The sequence below is a fragment of the Oncorhynchus nerka genome, linkage group LG19 (genome assembly GCF_034236695.1).
Source record: "Oncorhynchus nerka isolate Pitt River linkage group LG19, Oner_Uvic_2.0, whole genome shotgun sequence".
In the NCBI taxonomy this organism is placed as follows: Eukaryota; Metazoa; Chordata; class Actinopteri; order Salmoniformes; family Salmonidae; genus Oncorhynchus; species Oncorhynchus nerka.
This window is the reverse complement of record NC_088414.1, coordinates 641,245-660,685: the sequence shown is the minus strand read 5'-3', so window position 1 is coordinate 660,685 and position 19,441 is coordinate 641,245. Positions and strand designations below refer to the sequence as shown.

At 43.0% G+C, this 19,441-nt stretch overlaps 1 protein-coding gene across 1 annotated transcript in view; it reads left to right on the top strand.

Annotated features, from left to right (window-relative positions):
• LOC115147124 (mitogen-activated protein kinase kinase kinase 1-like) overlaps positions 1-19,441 on the top strand; it is a 191,321-nt gene that overhangs the window by 148,840 nt on the left and 23,040 nt on the right. The window contains 1 exon segment of the mRNA XM_065004604.1: positions 4,427-5,801. Within this exon segment, the coding sequence (XP_064860676.1) occupies positions 4,427-5,801 (1,375 nt within the window).

Here is a 19,441-nt window from a genome sequence, read left to right as displayed (position 1 = left end):
ACTGCACGGTACCGTCCTTCCAAGCTAGTCGGAAGACTTCCAGTTTGGTGTGGCGCCATTTCCGTTCCAATTTTCTGGAAGCTTGCTTCAGAGCTCGGGTATTTTCTGTGTACCAGGGAGCTAGTTTCTTATGAGAATTTTTTTTAGTTTTTAGGGGTGCAACTGCATCTAGGGTATTGCGCAAGGTTAAATTGAGATCCTCAGTTAGGTGGTTAACTGATTTTTGTCCTCTGGCGTCCTTGGGTAGGCAGAGGGAGTCTGGAAGGGCATCAAGGAATCTTTGTGTTGTCTGTGAATTTATAGCACGACTTTTGATGTTCCTTGGTTGGGGTCTGAGCAGATTATTTTGTTGCAATTGCAAACGTAATAAAATGGTGGTCCGATAGTCCAGGATTATGAGGAAAACATTAAGATCCACAACATTTATTCCATGGGACAAAACTAGGTCCAGCGTATGACTGTGACAGTGAGTGGGTCCAGAGACATGTTGGACAAAACCCACTGAGTCGATGATGGCTCCGAAAGCCTTTTGGAGTGGGTCTGTGGACTTTTCCATGTGAATATTAAAGTCACCAAAGATTAGAATATTATCTGCTATGACTACAAGGTCCGATAGGAATTCAGGGAACTCAGTGAGAAACGCTGTATGTGGCCCAGGAGGCCTGTAAACAGTAGCTATAAAAAGTGATTGAGTAGGCTGCATAGATTTCATGACTAGAAGCTCAAAAGACGAAAACGTCATTTTTTTTTTGTAAATTGAAATTTGCTATCGTAAATGTTAGCAACACCTCCACCTTTGCGGGATGCCCGGGGAATATGGTCACTAGTGTAGCCAGGAGGTGAGGCCTCATTTAAAACAGTAAATTCATCAGGCTTAAGCCATGTTTCAGTCAGGCCAATCACATCAAGATTATGATCAGTGATTAGTTCATTGACTATAATTGCCTTTGAAGTAAGGGATCTAACATTAATTAAGTAGCCCTATTTTGAGATGTGAGGTATCATGATCTCTTTCAGTAATGACAGGAATGGAGGTCTTTATCCTAGTGAGATTGCTAAGGCGAACACCGCCATGTTTAGTTTTGCCCAACCCAGGTCGAGGCACAGACACGGTCTCAATGGTGATAGCTGAGCTGACTACAGTGACTGTGCTAGTGGCAGACTCCACTATGCTGGCAGGCTGGCTAACAGCCTGCTGCCTGGCCTGCACCCTATTTCATTGTGGAGCTAGAGGAGTTAGAGCCCTGTCTATGTTGGTAGATAAGATGAGAGCACCCCTCCAGCTAGGATGGAGTCCGTCACTCTTCAGCAGGTCAGGCTTGGTCCTGTTTGTGGGTGAGTCCCAGAAAGAGGGCCAATTATCTACAAATTCTATCTTTTGGGAGGGGCAGAAAACAGTTTTCAACCAGCGATTGAGTTGTGAGACTCTGCTGTAGAGCTCATCACTCCCCCTAACTGGGAGGGGGCCAGAGACAATTACTCGATGCCGACACATCTTTCTAGCTGATATGCACGCAGAAGCTATGTTGCGCTTGGTGATCTCTGACTGTTTCATCCTAACATCGTCGGTGCCGACGTGGATAACAATATCTCTATACTCTCTACACTCGCCAGTTTTAGCTTTAGCCAGCACCATCTTCAGATTAGCCTTAACGTCGGTAGCCCTGCCCCCTGGTAAACAGATTAGCCTTAACGACGGTAGCCCTGCCCCCTGGTAAACAGTGTATGATCGCTGGATGATTCGCTTTAAGTCTAATACTGCGGGTAATGGAGTCGCCAATGACTAGAGTTTTCAATTTGTCAGAGCTAATGGTGGGAAGCTTCGGCGTCTCAGACCCCGTAACGGGAGGAGTAGAGACAAGAGAAGGCTCGGCCTCTGACACCGACCCGCTGCTTAATGGGGAAAACCGGTTGAAAGTTTCTGTCGGCTGAATGAGCGACACCGGTTGAGCGTTCCTACAGAATTTCCTTCCAGAAACCGTGAGAAAGTTGTCCGGCTGCGGGGACTGTGCCAGGGGATTTATACTACTATCTGTACTTACTGGTGGCACAGACGCTGTTTCATCCTTTCCTACTCTGAAATTACCCTTGCCTAACGATTGCGTCTGAAGCTGGGCTTGCAGTACAGCTATCCTCGCCGTAAGGCGAGCACAGCGGCTGCAATTAGAAGGCATCATGTTAATGTTACTACTTAGCTTCGGCTGTTGGAGGTCCTGACGAATCGTGTCCAGATAAGCGTCCGGAGTGAAAAAGTTGAGGAAAAAATAAATAAATATATGAACGGTAATTAAAAAGTGAAAACCGTAAAGTTGTCAGGTAGCAAAATAGGTTGGCAACAAAACGCACAGCAACAAATACATGTGTGCCAAGCTTGTAGCGTCATACCAAAGAAGAATCAAGGCTGTAATCGCTGCCAAAGGTGCTTCAACAAAGTACTGAACAAAGGGTCTGAATATTTACATAAATGGGGTATTGTGTGTACCTTGAGGTTAAAAAACATTTAATCAATTTTAGAATAAGGCTGTAATGTAACAAAATGTGAAAAATGTCAAGGAGTCTGAATACTTTCTGAATGTACTGCAAGGCATTTTACAGTAGCTATGGCTTGACAAGTTTACAACCTGGATATCAAAGCATTATTTACATTTACGTAATTTAGCAGAGCGACTTACAGTTGTGAGTGCATACATTTTCATACTTTTTTTTCATGCTGGCATTGTAAGCGCCATGCTCTACCTACTGAGCAGCACAGGATTTGTAACGGTTTTCTTCCGTTGAAGGAGAGGAGGACCAAAATGCAGTGTGGTTAGTGTTCAACATGTTTAATATAGACGATAACCGAGAACACTACAAAATATAAAACAACAAATGTGAAAACCGAAACAGTCCTATCTGGTGCAATGACAGAAGACAACCACCCACAAAATACCCAAAGAACATGGCTGCCTAAATATGGTTCCCAATTAGAGACAACGATAAACACCTGCCTCTAATTGAGAACCAATCTAGGCAACCATAGACTTACATAAACACCTAGACTAGAAAACACCCCATAAACATACAAAACCCCTAGACCAGACAAAACACATAAATCTCCCATGTCACACCCTGACCTAACCAAAATCATATAGGAAACAAAGATAATTAAGGCCAGGGCGTGACAGGATTATCTAATTTAGCAGGCATAATCACATAATAACTAGTCAAAACAAACGTTGATAGCTCCCCCCATTGAAAGTCAATGCTATTGTAACGTTACCGAATGATATGTGTGACCTGTTTACATAGATAGCAAAGTTGTTTACATAGATAGCAAACATTAGCTAGATAGCTAATGAACTTAGCTAGCTGAATAGCATTTACTAAAATGGACAATAACTTAACCATGGTAATGTTAGCAGATAGCATTATATTTTTCGTGGACAGTTCTCTTACCTATGAAAAAGAGAGTGACTGTAAATGTACTATACTGTTACCATGCTAGCTAGCTAGCTAGCTTGCCAGGTAGCTAAGCTATGTAGCAGCTATTGATAGCCACAAGTTAGAGGTTACAATTTAAATTATATTGTTGGAAAACAAGTTGGCTGTGGTTAATATCAGCATTGCAGTACAATTCATGTTTTTAATCTGATAGTCCAAGAGAAAGTTGGAGAAGGTTGGCTAGCTAGCTAGCTACAGTTCTGTCTCGATCGTGCACTGTCTGGACGTCGCTCTTTTTTCCCCAAGTGGTTGAAAGAGTCATCCAATAGCGTCGCACCCCTCCATTGTTCGAAATATGGAGTGGTGTGAGGCTGTGTCCTTCTTTCAAAGAATGAGAAGCTATACATGATTGGCTTTTGAAACATGGACATGGAGATGGTGATTGGACATGTGAGTTAAAATAGCGCCACCTGCCGCCCCGGGTCCCATTTTTACAGTTTTTGGTATGACTTGGCTGGGAATCAAACTCCCAGTCTCAGGGCGGACACTCTAACCACAAGGCCACTGAGTAGGTATAGCCTGGTATATCCTCGACCACCGAAACAAGGTCAAGACCTTTTAGACTGGAGTGCATAGCCTTTGACACATAGCCTTGACCTGGTCCATTTATCTAAATGTGGAATGCCAAACGCCTAAGGTTCTATTATATATTATCTGGGCCTTTTAGTAAACACCTCAAACTTTATTAGAAATGGTGTCCTGATTTGTAGTTTGTTATTCAGTAGTTTGGGCTATTTGTAATGTTGGTAGCATTATGGAAATGCTAAACCTTTTTTTCAAGTAATAATATGTAGGCTCATAACCACTCTCCATTCTGGATAACACTATCTTGAATCATACATTTGTATCTCACACAGTGCATTTATTGCAAAAAATTGTACACTTTCTAGGGAATAGGGAGTCATTTGAGACACAGTCTTTTAAGTTGCCCTTCTCCTCTCTCCAGGTATCAGAAGCTGCTTCCCTTGCTGAGCTTCGCGCTGCAGTCCACCGACAACTCCCACTCCATGGTGGGTAAGTTGTCTCGCCGCATTTTCCTGAGTGCCGCGCGCATGGTGGCCCGAGTGCCGCATGTCTTCGTCAAACTCCTGGACATGCTTAGCATCATCAGCTCCACACACTACGCCCGCATGCGCCGCCACTTGCTCGCTATCGCAGAGGAGATGGACATCCTGGACGCCCTCAATCTGAGCCTGGAGATCATGGAGTACAGCGCCAGTGAGGGACATGAACTGGTCAGCGCCGCCTTCCTGAAGCCCTCCGCACCTCAGAACTCGCCCAACATGACCGAGAGCAACACACCAACGCATACGATTCAGCTAGCCAGTGGAAAGGGAGGGAGAGGTTGCTTTGGCAAGGTAGAGGCAAGTCCTGAGGATATAACTGAGAGGTTAGCGGCCATTTCGACTAGCACCTGGCATCCCGATATGGCAGCTTCCGCGTGCAGTGGGGCCCATGCCGGGCACCCAAAGCTCCCTGTTCGGGCACGTAACTGCCTCCTCAGCCAGTTTCTGAACTCCTCCTCTTCCAGCCAAGCCCCTAGCCTCCCCTCGCCCTCCACCTCCTTCCAGGGCCCTGACAGCAATCCCAAACCCCGACCCCAGAGTTTCGGCCCCAGCAAGCTGGCATCTTCTGCCTCCTCCTGCTCCCCTGGCGCCCAGCGCATATTCCACCAGCAGAAGCCCTATAGCAGCAAGGACCCTGAGAAGCAGCTCCCCTCCCCCTGCTTCACCCAGGATAGACACGTCCCCTCCAGCAAGATCCACAGACCAAAGCCCTCCCGATCCACCACCCCCGAGGGGCCCAAGGTCCTCTGCACCCCACCCACCCCAAGAGTCTCTAAGGTGGACCTCCAGTGGGAGTCGACCAGCCTTTCTACTAGCACCTCCGGAGGCGAAGGCCTCTCCACAGGGGGCCACATGGGGGGAGCCACCACCCTTATCACCAGCGAGGACAGCTGCTTCACCCCCGTGGAAGAGAAGTTATGCGCCTTGAACGCCTCAGGCGAGCTCAATTCCTCCATGGAAGACCTCCTGGAAACCTCAATATCGGCAGCCGGCGATGCCACCACCGTCACCTTCCAGTCAGAGGTGGCCGTGCTATCGCCAGAGCAAGTCGGGGACATGCCAGGGGGAGGGGGGGCTGTGGGGACGTACAGTGAGGACGTGACGCAGCACCAGAAGTGCAAGGAGAAGATGGAGGCGGAGGAGGAAGAGGCGCTGGCCGTGGTCATGGCCATGTCGGAGTCACAGGATGCGCTGCCCGTCATCCCGCAGCTACAGGTGGACAAGGACCAGGACTGCATCATCGTCCAGGCAGATGTGAGTTAATTAAAACACCCTCAGTTACTTACGTACCTATAAGACCAATTTCCCAGACACAGATTTAGTGTAAAACTGGACAAAAAAATAATTTGAACTGAGAATCTTCATTAAGCTTGCTTCTTAGTCCAGGTCCGGCAAATTAACCAATAAGGGTTTAGACTTAACAATATAAGGTTGAGTAGACATAATAACTGGCAGATGAGTAGGGAACATTGTTACACCAAAGCTCGTAGACTTCATCTGAATCATATCATACATATCAACCTGTTGACTGCTAAACCGTATTATAAACTGGTTAGTTTGGGTCCTGAATGCTGATTGGTTGAAACAGAATATCCGCCTTGTGTATATCAGACAATATACCACGGGTATGACACAAAAATACTTGCTTACTGTTTTATTTAGGTTGGTAACCAGTTTATAATAACAATAAGGCAACTCGGGTTGTGGTGTATGGCCAATATACAACAAGCCTTATTGCTTAATAAACCATGATTTACAAATAGTATCCCCCACCAGCTCTCCAGAAAAGCCCAAAAAGTCTAACATGTAGCATGTACAGGTAACTTCTAAAATAATGGAAACGCTTGAGTAAATGAGGGAAACATTATAAACCTGCATCAGGACATCAATAATCTGCTCCCTAACATTATAAACCTGCATCAGGACATCAATAAGCTGCTCCCAGACATTATAAACCTGCATCAGGACATCAATAACCTGCATCAGGACATCAATAACCTGCATCAGGACATCAATAACCTGCTCCCTAACATTATAAACCTGCATCAGGACATCAATAACCTGCTCCCTAACATTATAAACCTGCATCAGGACATCAATAAGCTGCATCAGGACATCAATAACCTGCTCCCTAACATTATAAACCTGCATCAGGACATCAATAAGCTGCTCCCAGACATTATAAACCTGCATCAGGACATCAATAACCTGCATCAGGACATCAATAATCTGCTCCCAGACATTATAAACCTGCATCAGGACATCAATAACCTGCATCAGGACATCAATAACCTGCATCAGGACATCAATAAGCTGCTCCCAGACATTATAAACCTGCATCAGGACATCAATAATCTGCTCCCTAACATTATAAACCTGCATCAGGACATCAATAACCTGCTCCCTAACATTATAAACCTGCATCAGGACATCAATAATCTGCTCCATAACATTATAAACCTGCATCAGGACATCAATAATCTGCTCCCTAACATTATAAACCTGCATCAGGACATCAATAACCTGCTCCCTAACATTATAAACCTGCATCAGGACATCAATAACCTGCTCCCAGACATTATAAACCTGCATCAGGACATCAATAACCTGCTCCCAGACATTATAAACCTGCATCAGGACATCAATAAGCTGCTCCCAGACATTATAAACCTGCATCAGGACATCAATAACCTGCATCAGGACATCAATAACCTGCTCCCTAACATTATAAACCTGCATCAGGACATCAATAACCTGCATCAGGACATCAATAACCTGCATCAGGACATCAATAACCTGCTCCGTAACATTATAAACCTGCATCAGGACATCAATAACCTGCATCAGGACATCAATAACCTGCATCAGGACATCAATAACCTGCATCAGGACATCAATAACCTGCTCCATAACATTATAAACCTGCATCAGGACATCAATAAGCTGCTCCCTAACATTATAAACCTGCATCAGGACATCAATAAGCTGCTCCCTAACATTATAAACCTGTATCAGGACATCAATAACCTGCTCCCTAACATTATAAACCTGTATCAGGACATCAATAAGCTGCTCCCTAACATTATAAACCTGCATCAGGACATCAATAACCTGCTCCCAGACATTATAAACCTGCATCAGGACATCAATAACCTGCTCCCAGACATTATAAACCTGCATCAGGACATCAATAACCTGCTCCCTAACATTATAAACCTGCATCAGGACATCAATAAGCTGCTCCCTAACATTATAAACCTGCATCAGGACATCAATAAGCTGCTCCCTAACATTATAAACCTGCATCAGGACATCAATAACCTGCTCCCAGACATTATAAACCTGCATCAGGACATCAATAAGCTGCTCCCTAACATTATAAACCTGCATCAGGACATCAATAACCTGCTCCCTAACATTATAAACCTGCATCAGGACATCAATAACCTGCATCAGGACATCAATAAGCTGCTCCCTAACATTATAAACCTGCATCAGGACATCAATAACCTGCTCCCTAACATTATAAACCTGCATCAGGACATCAATAACCTGCTCCCAGACATTATAAACCTGCATCAGGACATCAATAAGCTGCATCAGGACATCAATAAGCTGCATCAGGACATCAATAAGCTGCTCCCTAACATTATAAACCTGCATCAGGACATCAATAAGCTGCTCCCTAACATTATAAACCTGCATCAGGACATCAATAAGCTGCTCCCTAACATTATAAACCTGCATCAGGACATCAATAAGCTGCTCCCTAACATTATAAACCTGCATCAGGACATCAATAAGCTGCATCAGGACATCAATAACCTGCTCCCAGACATTATAAACCTGCATCAGGACATCAATAAGCTGCATCAGGACATCAATAACCTGCTCCCAGACATTATAAACCTGCATCAGGACATCAATAACCTGCTCCCAGACATTATAAACCTGCATCAGGACATCAATAACCTGCTCCCTAACATTATAAACCTGCATCAGGACATCAATAAGCTGCTCCCTAACATTATAAACCTGTATCAGGACATCAATAAGCTGCTCCCTAACATTATAAACCTGCATCAGGACATCAATAACCTGCTCCCTAACATTATAAACCTGCATCAGGACATCAATAACCTGCATCAGGACATCAATAAGCTGCTCCCTAACATTATAAACCTGCATCAGGACATCAATAACCTGCTCCCTAACATTATAAACCTGCATCAGGACATCAATAACCTGCTCCCAGACATTATAAACCTGCATCAGGACATCAATAAGCTGCATCAGGACATCAATAAGCTGCATCAGGACATCAATAAGCTGCTCCCTAACATTATAAACCTGCATCAGGACATCAATAAGCTGCTCCCTAACATTATAAACCTGCATCAGGACATCAATAAGCTGCTCCCTAACATTATAAACCTGCATCAGGACATCAATAAGCTGCTCCCTAACATTATAAACCTGCATCAGGACATCAATAAGCTGCTCCCTAACATTATAAACCTGCATCAGGACATCAATAAGCTGCTACCAGACATTATAAACCTGCATCAGGACATCAATAACCTGCATCAGGACATCAATAACCTGCATCAGGACATCAATAAGCTGCTCCCAGACATTATAAACCTGTATCAGGACATCAATAACCTGCTCCCTAACATTATAAACCTGCATCAGGACATCAATAATCTGCTCCCAGACATTATAAACCTGCATCAGGACATCAATAAGCTGCATCAGGACATCAATAAGCTGCATCAGGACATCAATAAGCTGCTACCAGACATTATAAACCTGCATTAGGACATCAATAAGCTGCTCCCAGACATTATAAACCTGCATCAGGACATCAATAATCTGCTCCCAGACATTATAAACCTGCATCAGGACATCAATAACCTGCTCCCTAACATTATAAACCTGCATCAGGACATCAATAACCTGCTCCCTAACATTATAAACCTGCATCAGGACATCAATAACCTGCTCCCTAACATTATAAACCTGCATCAGGACATCAATAACCTGCTCCCAGACATTATAAACCTGCATCAGGACATCAATAACCTGCTCCCTAACATTATAAACCTGCATCAGGACATCAATAACCTGCATCAGGACATCAATAAGCTGCTCCCTAACATTATAAACCTGCATCAGGACATCAATAACCTGCTCCCTAACATTATAAACCTGCATCAGGACATCAATAACCTGCATCAGGACATCAATAAGCTGCATCAGGACATCAATAACCTGCTGCTCCCAACATTAACATCATAAACCTGCATCAGGACATCAATAAGCTGCATCAGGACATCAATAACCTGCATCAGGACATCAATAACCTGCTCCCTAACATTATAAACCTGCATCAGGACATCAATAACCTGCATCAGGACATCAATAACCTGCATCAGGACATCAATACGCTGCTCCCTAACATTATAAACCTGCATCAGGACATCAATAAGCTGCTCCCAGACATTATAAACCTGCATCAGGACATCAATAACCTGCTCCCAGACATTATAAACCTGCATCAGGACATCAATAACCTGCATCAGGACATCAATAACCTGCTCAGGACATCAATAACCTGCTCCATAACATTATAAACCTGCATCAGGACATCAATAACCTGCATCAGGACATCAATAACCTGCTCCCTAACATTATAAACCTGCATCAGGACATCAATAACCTGCTCCCTAACATTATAAACCTGCATCAGGACATCAATAACCTGCTCCCTAACATTATAAACCTGCATCAGGACATCAATAACCTGCATCAGGACATCAATAACCTGCATCAGGACATCAATAACCTGCTCCATAACATTATAAACCTGCATCAGGACATCAATAACCTGCATCAGGACATCAATAACCTGCATCAGGACATCAATAACCTGCATCAGGACATCAATAACCTGCATCAGGACATCAATAACCTGCATCAGGACATCAATAACCTGCTCCCAACATTATAAACCTGCATCAGGACATCAATAAGCTGCTCCCAGACATTATAAACCTGCATCAGGACATCAATAACCTGCTCCCAGACATTATAAACCTGCATTAGGACATCAATAACCTGCTCCCTAACATTATAAACCTGCATCAGGACATCAATAATCTGCTCCCAGACATTATAAACCTGCATCAGGACATCAATAACCTGCATCAGGACATCAATAAGCTGCTCCCAGACATTATAAACCTGTATCAGGACATCAATAACCTGCTCCCTAACATTATAAACCTGCATCAGGACATCAATAACCTGCTCCCTAACATTATAAACCTGCATCAGGACATCAATAACCTGCATCAGGACATCAATAAGCTGCATCAGGACATCAATAAGCTGCTCCCTAACATTATAAACCTGCATCAGGACATCAATAAGCTGCATCAGGACATCAATAACCTGCATCAGGACATCAATAACCTGCTCCCTAACATTATAAACCTGCATCAGGACATCAATAACCTGCATCAGGACATCAATAACCTGCATCAGGACATCAATAACCTGCTCCCTAACATTATAAACCTGCATCAGGACATCAATAAGCTGCTCCCAGACATTATAAACCTGCATCAGGACATCAATAACCTGCTGCATCAATAACCTGCAACATTATAAACCTGCATCAGGACATCAATAACCTGCTCCCAGACATTATAAACCTGCATCAGGACATCAATAAGCTGCTCCCAGACATTATAAACCTGCATCAGGACATCAATAAGCTGCTCCCAGACATTATAAACCTGCATCAGGACATCAATAAGCTGCTCCCAGACATTATAAACCTGCATCAGGACATCAATAACCTGCTCCATAACATTATAAACCTGCATCAGGACATCAAACATTATAAACCTGCATCAGGACATCAATAACCTGCATCCCAGACATTATAAACCTGCATCAGGACATCAATAACCTGCATCAGGACATCAATAAACCTGCATCAGGACATCAATGCAGGACATCAATAACCTGCATCAGGACATCAATAAGCTGCTCCCAGACATTATAAACCTGCATCAGCATCAATAAGCTCAATAACCTGCATCATCCTAACATTATAAACCTGCATCAGGACATCAATAACCTGCTCCCAGACATTATAAACCTGCATCAGGACATCAATAACCTGCTCCCAGACATTATAAACCTGCATTCAATAAAACATTATAAACCTGCATCAGGACATCAATAAGCTGCTCCCAGACATTATAAACCTGCATCAGGACATCAATAACCTGCTCCATAACATTATAAACCTGCATCAGGACATCAATAACCTGCTCCCAGACATTATAAACCTGCATCAGGACATCAATAACCTGCTCCCTAACATTATAAACCTGCATCAGGACATCAATAACCTGCATCAGGACATCAATAACCTGCATCAGGACATCAATAACCTGCTCCCAGACATTATAAACCTGCATCAGGACATCAATAAGCTGCTACCAGACATTATAAACCTGCATCAGGACATCAATAAGCTGCTCCCAGACATTATAAACCTGCATCAGGACATCAATAACCTGCTCCCAGACATTATAAACCTGCATCAGGACATCAATAAACTGCTCCCAGACATTATAAACCTGCATCAGGACATCAATAACCTGCTCCCTAACATTATAAACCTGCATCAGGACATCAATAACCTGCTCCCTAACATTATAAACCTGCATCAGGACATCAATAATCTGCTCCCAGACATTATAAACCTGCATCAGGACATCAATAACCTGCATCAGGACATCAATAACCTGCATCAGGACATCAATAACCTGCATCAGGACATCAATAACCTGCTCCCAGACATTATAAACCTGCATCAGGACATCAATAAGCTGCTCCCAGACATTATAAACCTGCATCAGGACATCAATAACCTGCTCCCTAACATTATAAACCTGCATCAGGACATCAATAAGCTGCTCCCAAACATTATAAACCTGTATCAGGACATCAATAATCTGCTCCCAGACATTATAAACCTGCATCAGGACATCAATAACCTGCATCAGGACATCAATAACCTGCATCAGGACATCAATAACCTGCTCCCTAACATTATAAACCTGCATCAGGACATCAATAAGCTGCATCAGGACATCAATAACCTGCTCCCTAACATTATAAACCTGCATCAGGACATCAATAACCTGCTCCCTAACATTATAAACCTGCATCAGGACATCAATAAGCTGCATCAGGACATCAATAACCTGCTCCCTAACATTATAAACCTGCATCAGGACATCAATAAGCTGCATCAGGACATCAATAACCTGCTCCCTAACATTATAAACCTGCATCAGGACATCAATAAGCTGCTCCCAGACATTATAAACCTGCATCAGGACATCAATAACCTGCTCCCTAACATTATAAACCTGCATCAGGACATCAATAAGCTGCTCCCTAACATTATAAACCTGCATCAGGACATCAATAACCTGCATCAGGACATCAATAAGCTGCTCCCAGACTTTATAAACCTGCATCAGGACATCAATAACCTGCATCAGGACATCAATAACCTGCATCAGGACATCAATAACCTGCATCAGGACATCAATAACCTGCATCAGGACATCAATAACCTGCTCCCTAACATTATAAACCTGCATCAGGACATCAATAACCTAAACCTGCATCAGGACATCAATAACCTGCTCCCAACATTATAAACCTGCATCAGGACATCAATAACTGCTCCCTAACATTATAAACCTGCATCAGGACATCAATAACCTGCTCCCAGACATTATAAACCTGCATCAGGACATCAATAACCTGCATCAGGACATCAATAACCTGCATCAGGACATCAATAACCTGCTCCCTAACATTATAAACCTGCATCAGGACATCAATAACCTGCTCCCAGACATTATAAACCTGCATCAGGACATCAATAACCTGCATCAGGACATCAATAAGCTGCTCCCTAACATTATAAACCTGCATCAGGACATCAATAACCTGCTCCCTAACATTATAAACCTGTATCAGGACATCAATAACCTGCTCCCTAACATTATAAACCTGCATCAGGACATCAATAACCTGCATCAGGACATCAATAACCTGCTCCCTAACATTATAAACCTGTATCAGGACATCAATAACCTGCTCCCTAACATTATAAACCTGCATCAGGACATCAATAACCTGCATCAGGACATCAATAACCTGCTCCCTAACATTATAAACCTGCATCAGGACATCAATAACCTGCTCCCTAACATTATAAACCTGTATCAGGACATCAATAACCTGCTCCCTAACATTATAAACCTGCATCAGGACATCAATAAGCTGCTCCCAGACATTATAAACCTGCATCAGGACATCAATAAGCTGCTCCCTAACATTATAAACCTGTATCAGGACATCAATAACCTGCTCCCAGACATTATAAACCTGCATCAGGACATCAATAAGCTGCTCCATAACATTATAAACCTGCATCAGGACATCAATAAGCTGCTCCCTAACATTATAAACCTGCATCAGGACATCAATAAGCTGCTCCCTAACATTATAAACCTGCATCAGGACATCAATAAGCTGCTCCATAACATTATAAACCTGCATCAGGACATCAATAACCTGCTCCCTAACATTATAAACCTGCATCAGGACATCAATAAGCTGCTCCCAGACATTATAAACCTGCATCAGGACATCAATAACCTGCTCCCTAACATTATAAACCTGCATCAGGACATCAATAACCTGTATCAGGACATCAATAACCTGCATCAGGACATCAATAACCTGCTCCCAGACATTATAAACCTGCATCAGGACATCAATAACCTGCATCAGGACATCAATAAGCTGCTCCATAACATTATAAACCTGCATCAGGACATCAATAAGCTGCTCCCAGACATTATAAACCTGCATCAGGACATCAATAACCTGTATCAGGACATCAATAACCTGCATCAGGACATCAATAACCTGCATCAGGACATCAATAACCTGCATCAGGACATCAATAACCTGCATCAGGACATCAATAACCTGCATCAGGACATCAATAAGCTGCATCAGGACATCAATAACCTGCATCAGGACATCAATAAGCTGCTCCATAACATTATAAACCTGCATCAGGACATCAATAACCTGCTCCCTAACATTATAAACCTGCATCAGGACATCAATAACCTGCTTCCTAACATTATAAACCTGCATCAGGACATCAATAATCTGCTCCCAGACATTATAAACCTGCATCAGGACATCAATAACCTGCTCCCAGACATTATAAACCTGCATCAGGACATCAATAAGCTGCATCAGGACATCAATAACCTGCATCAGGACATCAATAACCTGCATCAGGACATCAATAACCTGCATCAGGACATCAATAACCTGCATCAGGACATCAATAACCTGCATCAGGACATCAATAAGCTGCATCAGGACATCAATAAACTGCTCCCTAACATTATAAACCTGCATCAGGACATCAATAAGCTGCTCCCTAACATTATAAACCTGCATCAGGACATCAATAACCTGCTCCATAACATTATAAACCTGCATCAGGACATCAATAAGCTGCTCCCAGACATTATAAACCTGCATCAGGACATCAATAACCTGCTCCATAACATTATAAACCTGCATCAGGACATCAATAAGCTGCTCCCAGACATTATAAACCTGCATCAGGACATCAATAAGCTGCTCCCTAACATTATAAACCTGCATCAGGACATCAATAACCTGCATCAGGACATCAATAACCTGCATCAGGACATCAATAAGCTGCTCCCTAACATTATAAACCTGCATCAGGACATCAATAAGCTGCTCCCTAACATTATAAACCTGCATCAGGACATCAATAACCTGCTCCCTAACATTATAAACCTGCATCAGGACATCAATAAGCTGCATCAGGACATCAATAAGCTGCTCCCTAACATTATAAACCTGCATCAGGACATCAATAAGCTGCTCCCTAACATTATAAACCTGCATCAGGACATCAATAATCTGCTCCCTAACATTATAAACCTGCATCAGGACATCAATAACCTGCTCCCTAACATTATAAACCTGCATCAGGACATCAATAACCTGCTCCCTAACATTATAAACCTGCATCAGGACATCAATAAGCTGCTCCCTAACATTATAAACCTGCATCAGTACATCAATAAGCTGCTCCCAGACATTATAAACCTGCATCAGGACATCAATAACCTGCATCAGGACATCAATAACCTGCTCCCTAACATTATAAACCTGCATCAGGACATCAATAACCTGCTCCCTAACATTATAAACCTGCATCAGGACATCAATAAGCTGCTCCCTAACATTATAAACCTGCATCAGTACATCAATAAGCTGCTCCCAGACATTATAAACCTGCATCAGGACATCAATAACCTGCATCAGGACATCAATAACCTGCTCCCTAACATTATAAACCTGCATCAGGACATCAATAACCTGCATCAGGACATCAATAATCTGCTCCCTAACATTATAAACCTGCATCAGGACATCAATAACCTGCTCCCTAACATTATATACCTGCATCAGGACATCAATAAGCTGCATCAGGACATCAATAACCTGCTCCCTAACATTATAAACCTGCATCAGTAGATCAATAAGCTGCTCCCAGACATTATAAACCTGCATCAGGACATCAATAACCTGCTCCCTAACATTATAAACCTGCATCAGGACATCAATAACCTGTTCCCTAACATTATAAACCTGCATCAGGACATCAATAACCTGCATCAGGACATCAATAACCTGCATCAGGACATCAATAAGCTGCTCCCAGACATTATAAACCTGCATCAGGACATAAATAAGCTGCTCCCAGACATTATAAACCTGCATCAGGACATCAATAACCTGCATCAGGACATCAATAAGCTGCTCCCTAACATTATAAACCTGCATCAGGACATCAATAAGCTGCTCCCTAACATTATAAACCTGCATCAGGACATCAATAACCTGCTCCCAGACATTATAAACCTGCATCAGGACATCAATAATCTGCTCCCAGACATTATAAACCTGCATCAGGACATCAATAAGCTGCTCCCTAACATTATAAACCTGCATCAGGACATCAATAACCTGCTCCCTAACATTATAAACCTGCATCAGGACATCAATAACCTGCTCCCTAACATTATAAACCTGCATCAGGACATCAATAAACTGCTCCCTAACATTATAAACCTGCATCAGGACATCAATAACCTGTATCAGGACATCAATAAGCTGCATCAGGACATCAATAAGCTGCTCCCTAACATTATAAACCTGCATCAGGACATCAATAACCTGACCAGATACAATGCTATTTTACAGTAAACAAATTGACAACAGACTTTCAGCGTGCTTATAGGGAAGGACATTCAACAAGCACAGCGCCTACACACATTTCTAATGATTGGCGGAGATAAATTGATGATAAAAAGATTGTAGGGGCTGTTTTGTTAGACTTCATTGCGGCTTTTGCCTTTATCGCTCGTCTGCTACTGGAAAAACATATGTGTTATGGCTTTACAGCCCCTGGCTTTGTCTTTATATGCGGATGACTCAACACTATACACGTCAGCTACCACAGCGACTGCAATGACTGAAACACTTAACACAGTGCTGCAGTTAGTTTCAGAATGGGTGGAAAGGAATAAGTTAGTCCTAAATATTTCAAAAAAACTAAAAGCATTGTATTTGAGACCAATCCCCTAAACAACTAAATCTTGCAATGAATAATGTGAAAATTGAGCAAGTTGAAGTGACAAAACTGCTTGGAGTAACCCTGGATTGTAAACTGTCATGGTCAAAACATATTGATACAACAGCAGCTAAGATGGGGAGAGGTCTGTCCATAATAAAGCGCTACTCTGCCTTCTTAACAGCACTATCAACAAGGCAGGTCCTACAGGCCCTGGTTTTGTCGCACCTGGACTACTTTTCAGGTGCTACAAAGAAAATTGCAATTGGCTCAGAACAGGACAGCACAGCTGGCCCTTAGATGTGCATAGAAATCTAACATTAATAATATGCATGTAAATCTCTCCTGGCTCAAAGTGGAGGAGAGATTGATTTCATTACTACTTGCATTTGTGAGAGAAATTGACATGTTTAATGCACCCAGCTGTCTGTTTGAACTGCTGATACGCAGCTCGAACACCCATGCATACCCCACAAGACATGCCACCAGAGGTCTCTTCACAGTCCCAATGTCCAGAAAATACTATGGGAGGTGCACAGTACTACATAGAGCCATGACTACATGACTACATATTCCACATCAAGTAACTCATGCAAGCAGTGAAATTAGATTTAGAAAACAGATAAAAATACACCTTATGGAACAGCGGGACTGTGAAGCAACACAAACATAGGCACAGACACATGCATACAAACACACGATAACATACGCACTATACACAAACATACACATGGATTTTGTGTTGTAGATATGTGGTAGTAGAGTAGGGGCCTGAGGGCACACACTTAATTTGTTGTGAAATCTGTTGTGAATGTATTGTAATGTTTTGTAAATTGTATAACTGCCTTAATTTTGATGGACCACAGGAATGGGGATCCATAATAAATACAAATCCTTCAGCAATGTCCGTCCAGAACAAGGTTTAATGATGATCCACTCACACACACACACACACATCCAAGACCACTCTGAGTCTGTATTGTGACTGACAATGATTGTGGTTCTGAAAAGAAAGAATAAATCAACTTCAAGTGTAGCACTGATATGCATGACATGAAAGTACAAGATAGCATATAACATTGTAATAAGGCCATACATAAATTAACTAGTAAACAGGCTCCGTAAGCTAGAGCTCAGTGCCTTTGATATAATAACTCACTTCGTTCCCTACCGTCAAGGCGCGCATGCAGGGCTGTAGCCATCGGCAACTACCCACAAATTCCCAATGCAACCAACAATATTTTACTTTATACAGTGCATTTGGAAAGTATTCAGACCCCTTGACATTTTCCACATTTTGACAGCATGTCACAGCAAAAACCAAGCCATGAGGCCGAAGGAATTATCAGTAGAGCTCCGAGACAGCATTGTGTCGAGGCACAGATCTAGGGAAGAGTACCAAAAATGTCTTCAACATTGAAGACCACAGTGGCCTCAATCATTCTTAAATTGAAGAAGTTTGGAACCACCTAGACTCTTCCTAGAGCTGGCCGTCCGGCCAAACTGAGCAATCGGAGGAAAAGGGCTTTGGTCAGGAAGATGACCAAGAACCCGATGGTCACTCTGACAGAGCTCTGGAGTTTCTCTGTGAAGATGGAAGAACCTTCCAGAAGGACAACCATCTCTGCAGCACTCCACCAATCAGATCTTTATGGTAGAGTGGCCAGACGGAAGCCACACCTCAGTAAAAGGCACATGACAGCCCACTTGGAGTTTGCCAAAAGGCACCTAAAGACTCACACCACGAGAAACAACATTCTCTGGTCGAGTGAACCCAAGATTGAACACTTTGGCCTGAATGCCAAGCTTCACGTCTGGAGGAAACCTGGCACCATCCCTACGGTCATGTTTTTCAGCAGCAGGGACTGGTGCTGGTCAGGATCAAGGGAAAGATGAACTGAGCAAAGTACAGAGATATCCTTGATGAAAACCTGCTCCAGAGTGCTCAGGTCCTCAGACTATGGGAATGTTCACCTTCCAATCGGACAATGACCCTAAGCACACAGCCAAGACAACGCAGGAGTGGCTTTTTGGACAAGTCTCTGAATGTCCTTGAGTGGCCCAGCCAGAGCCAGGACTTGAACCCGAT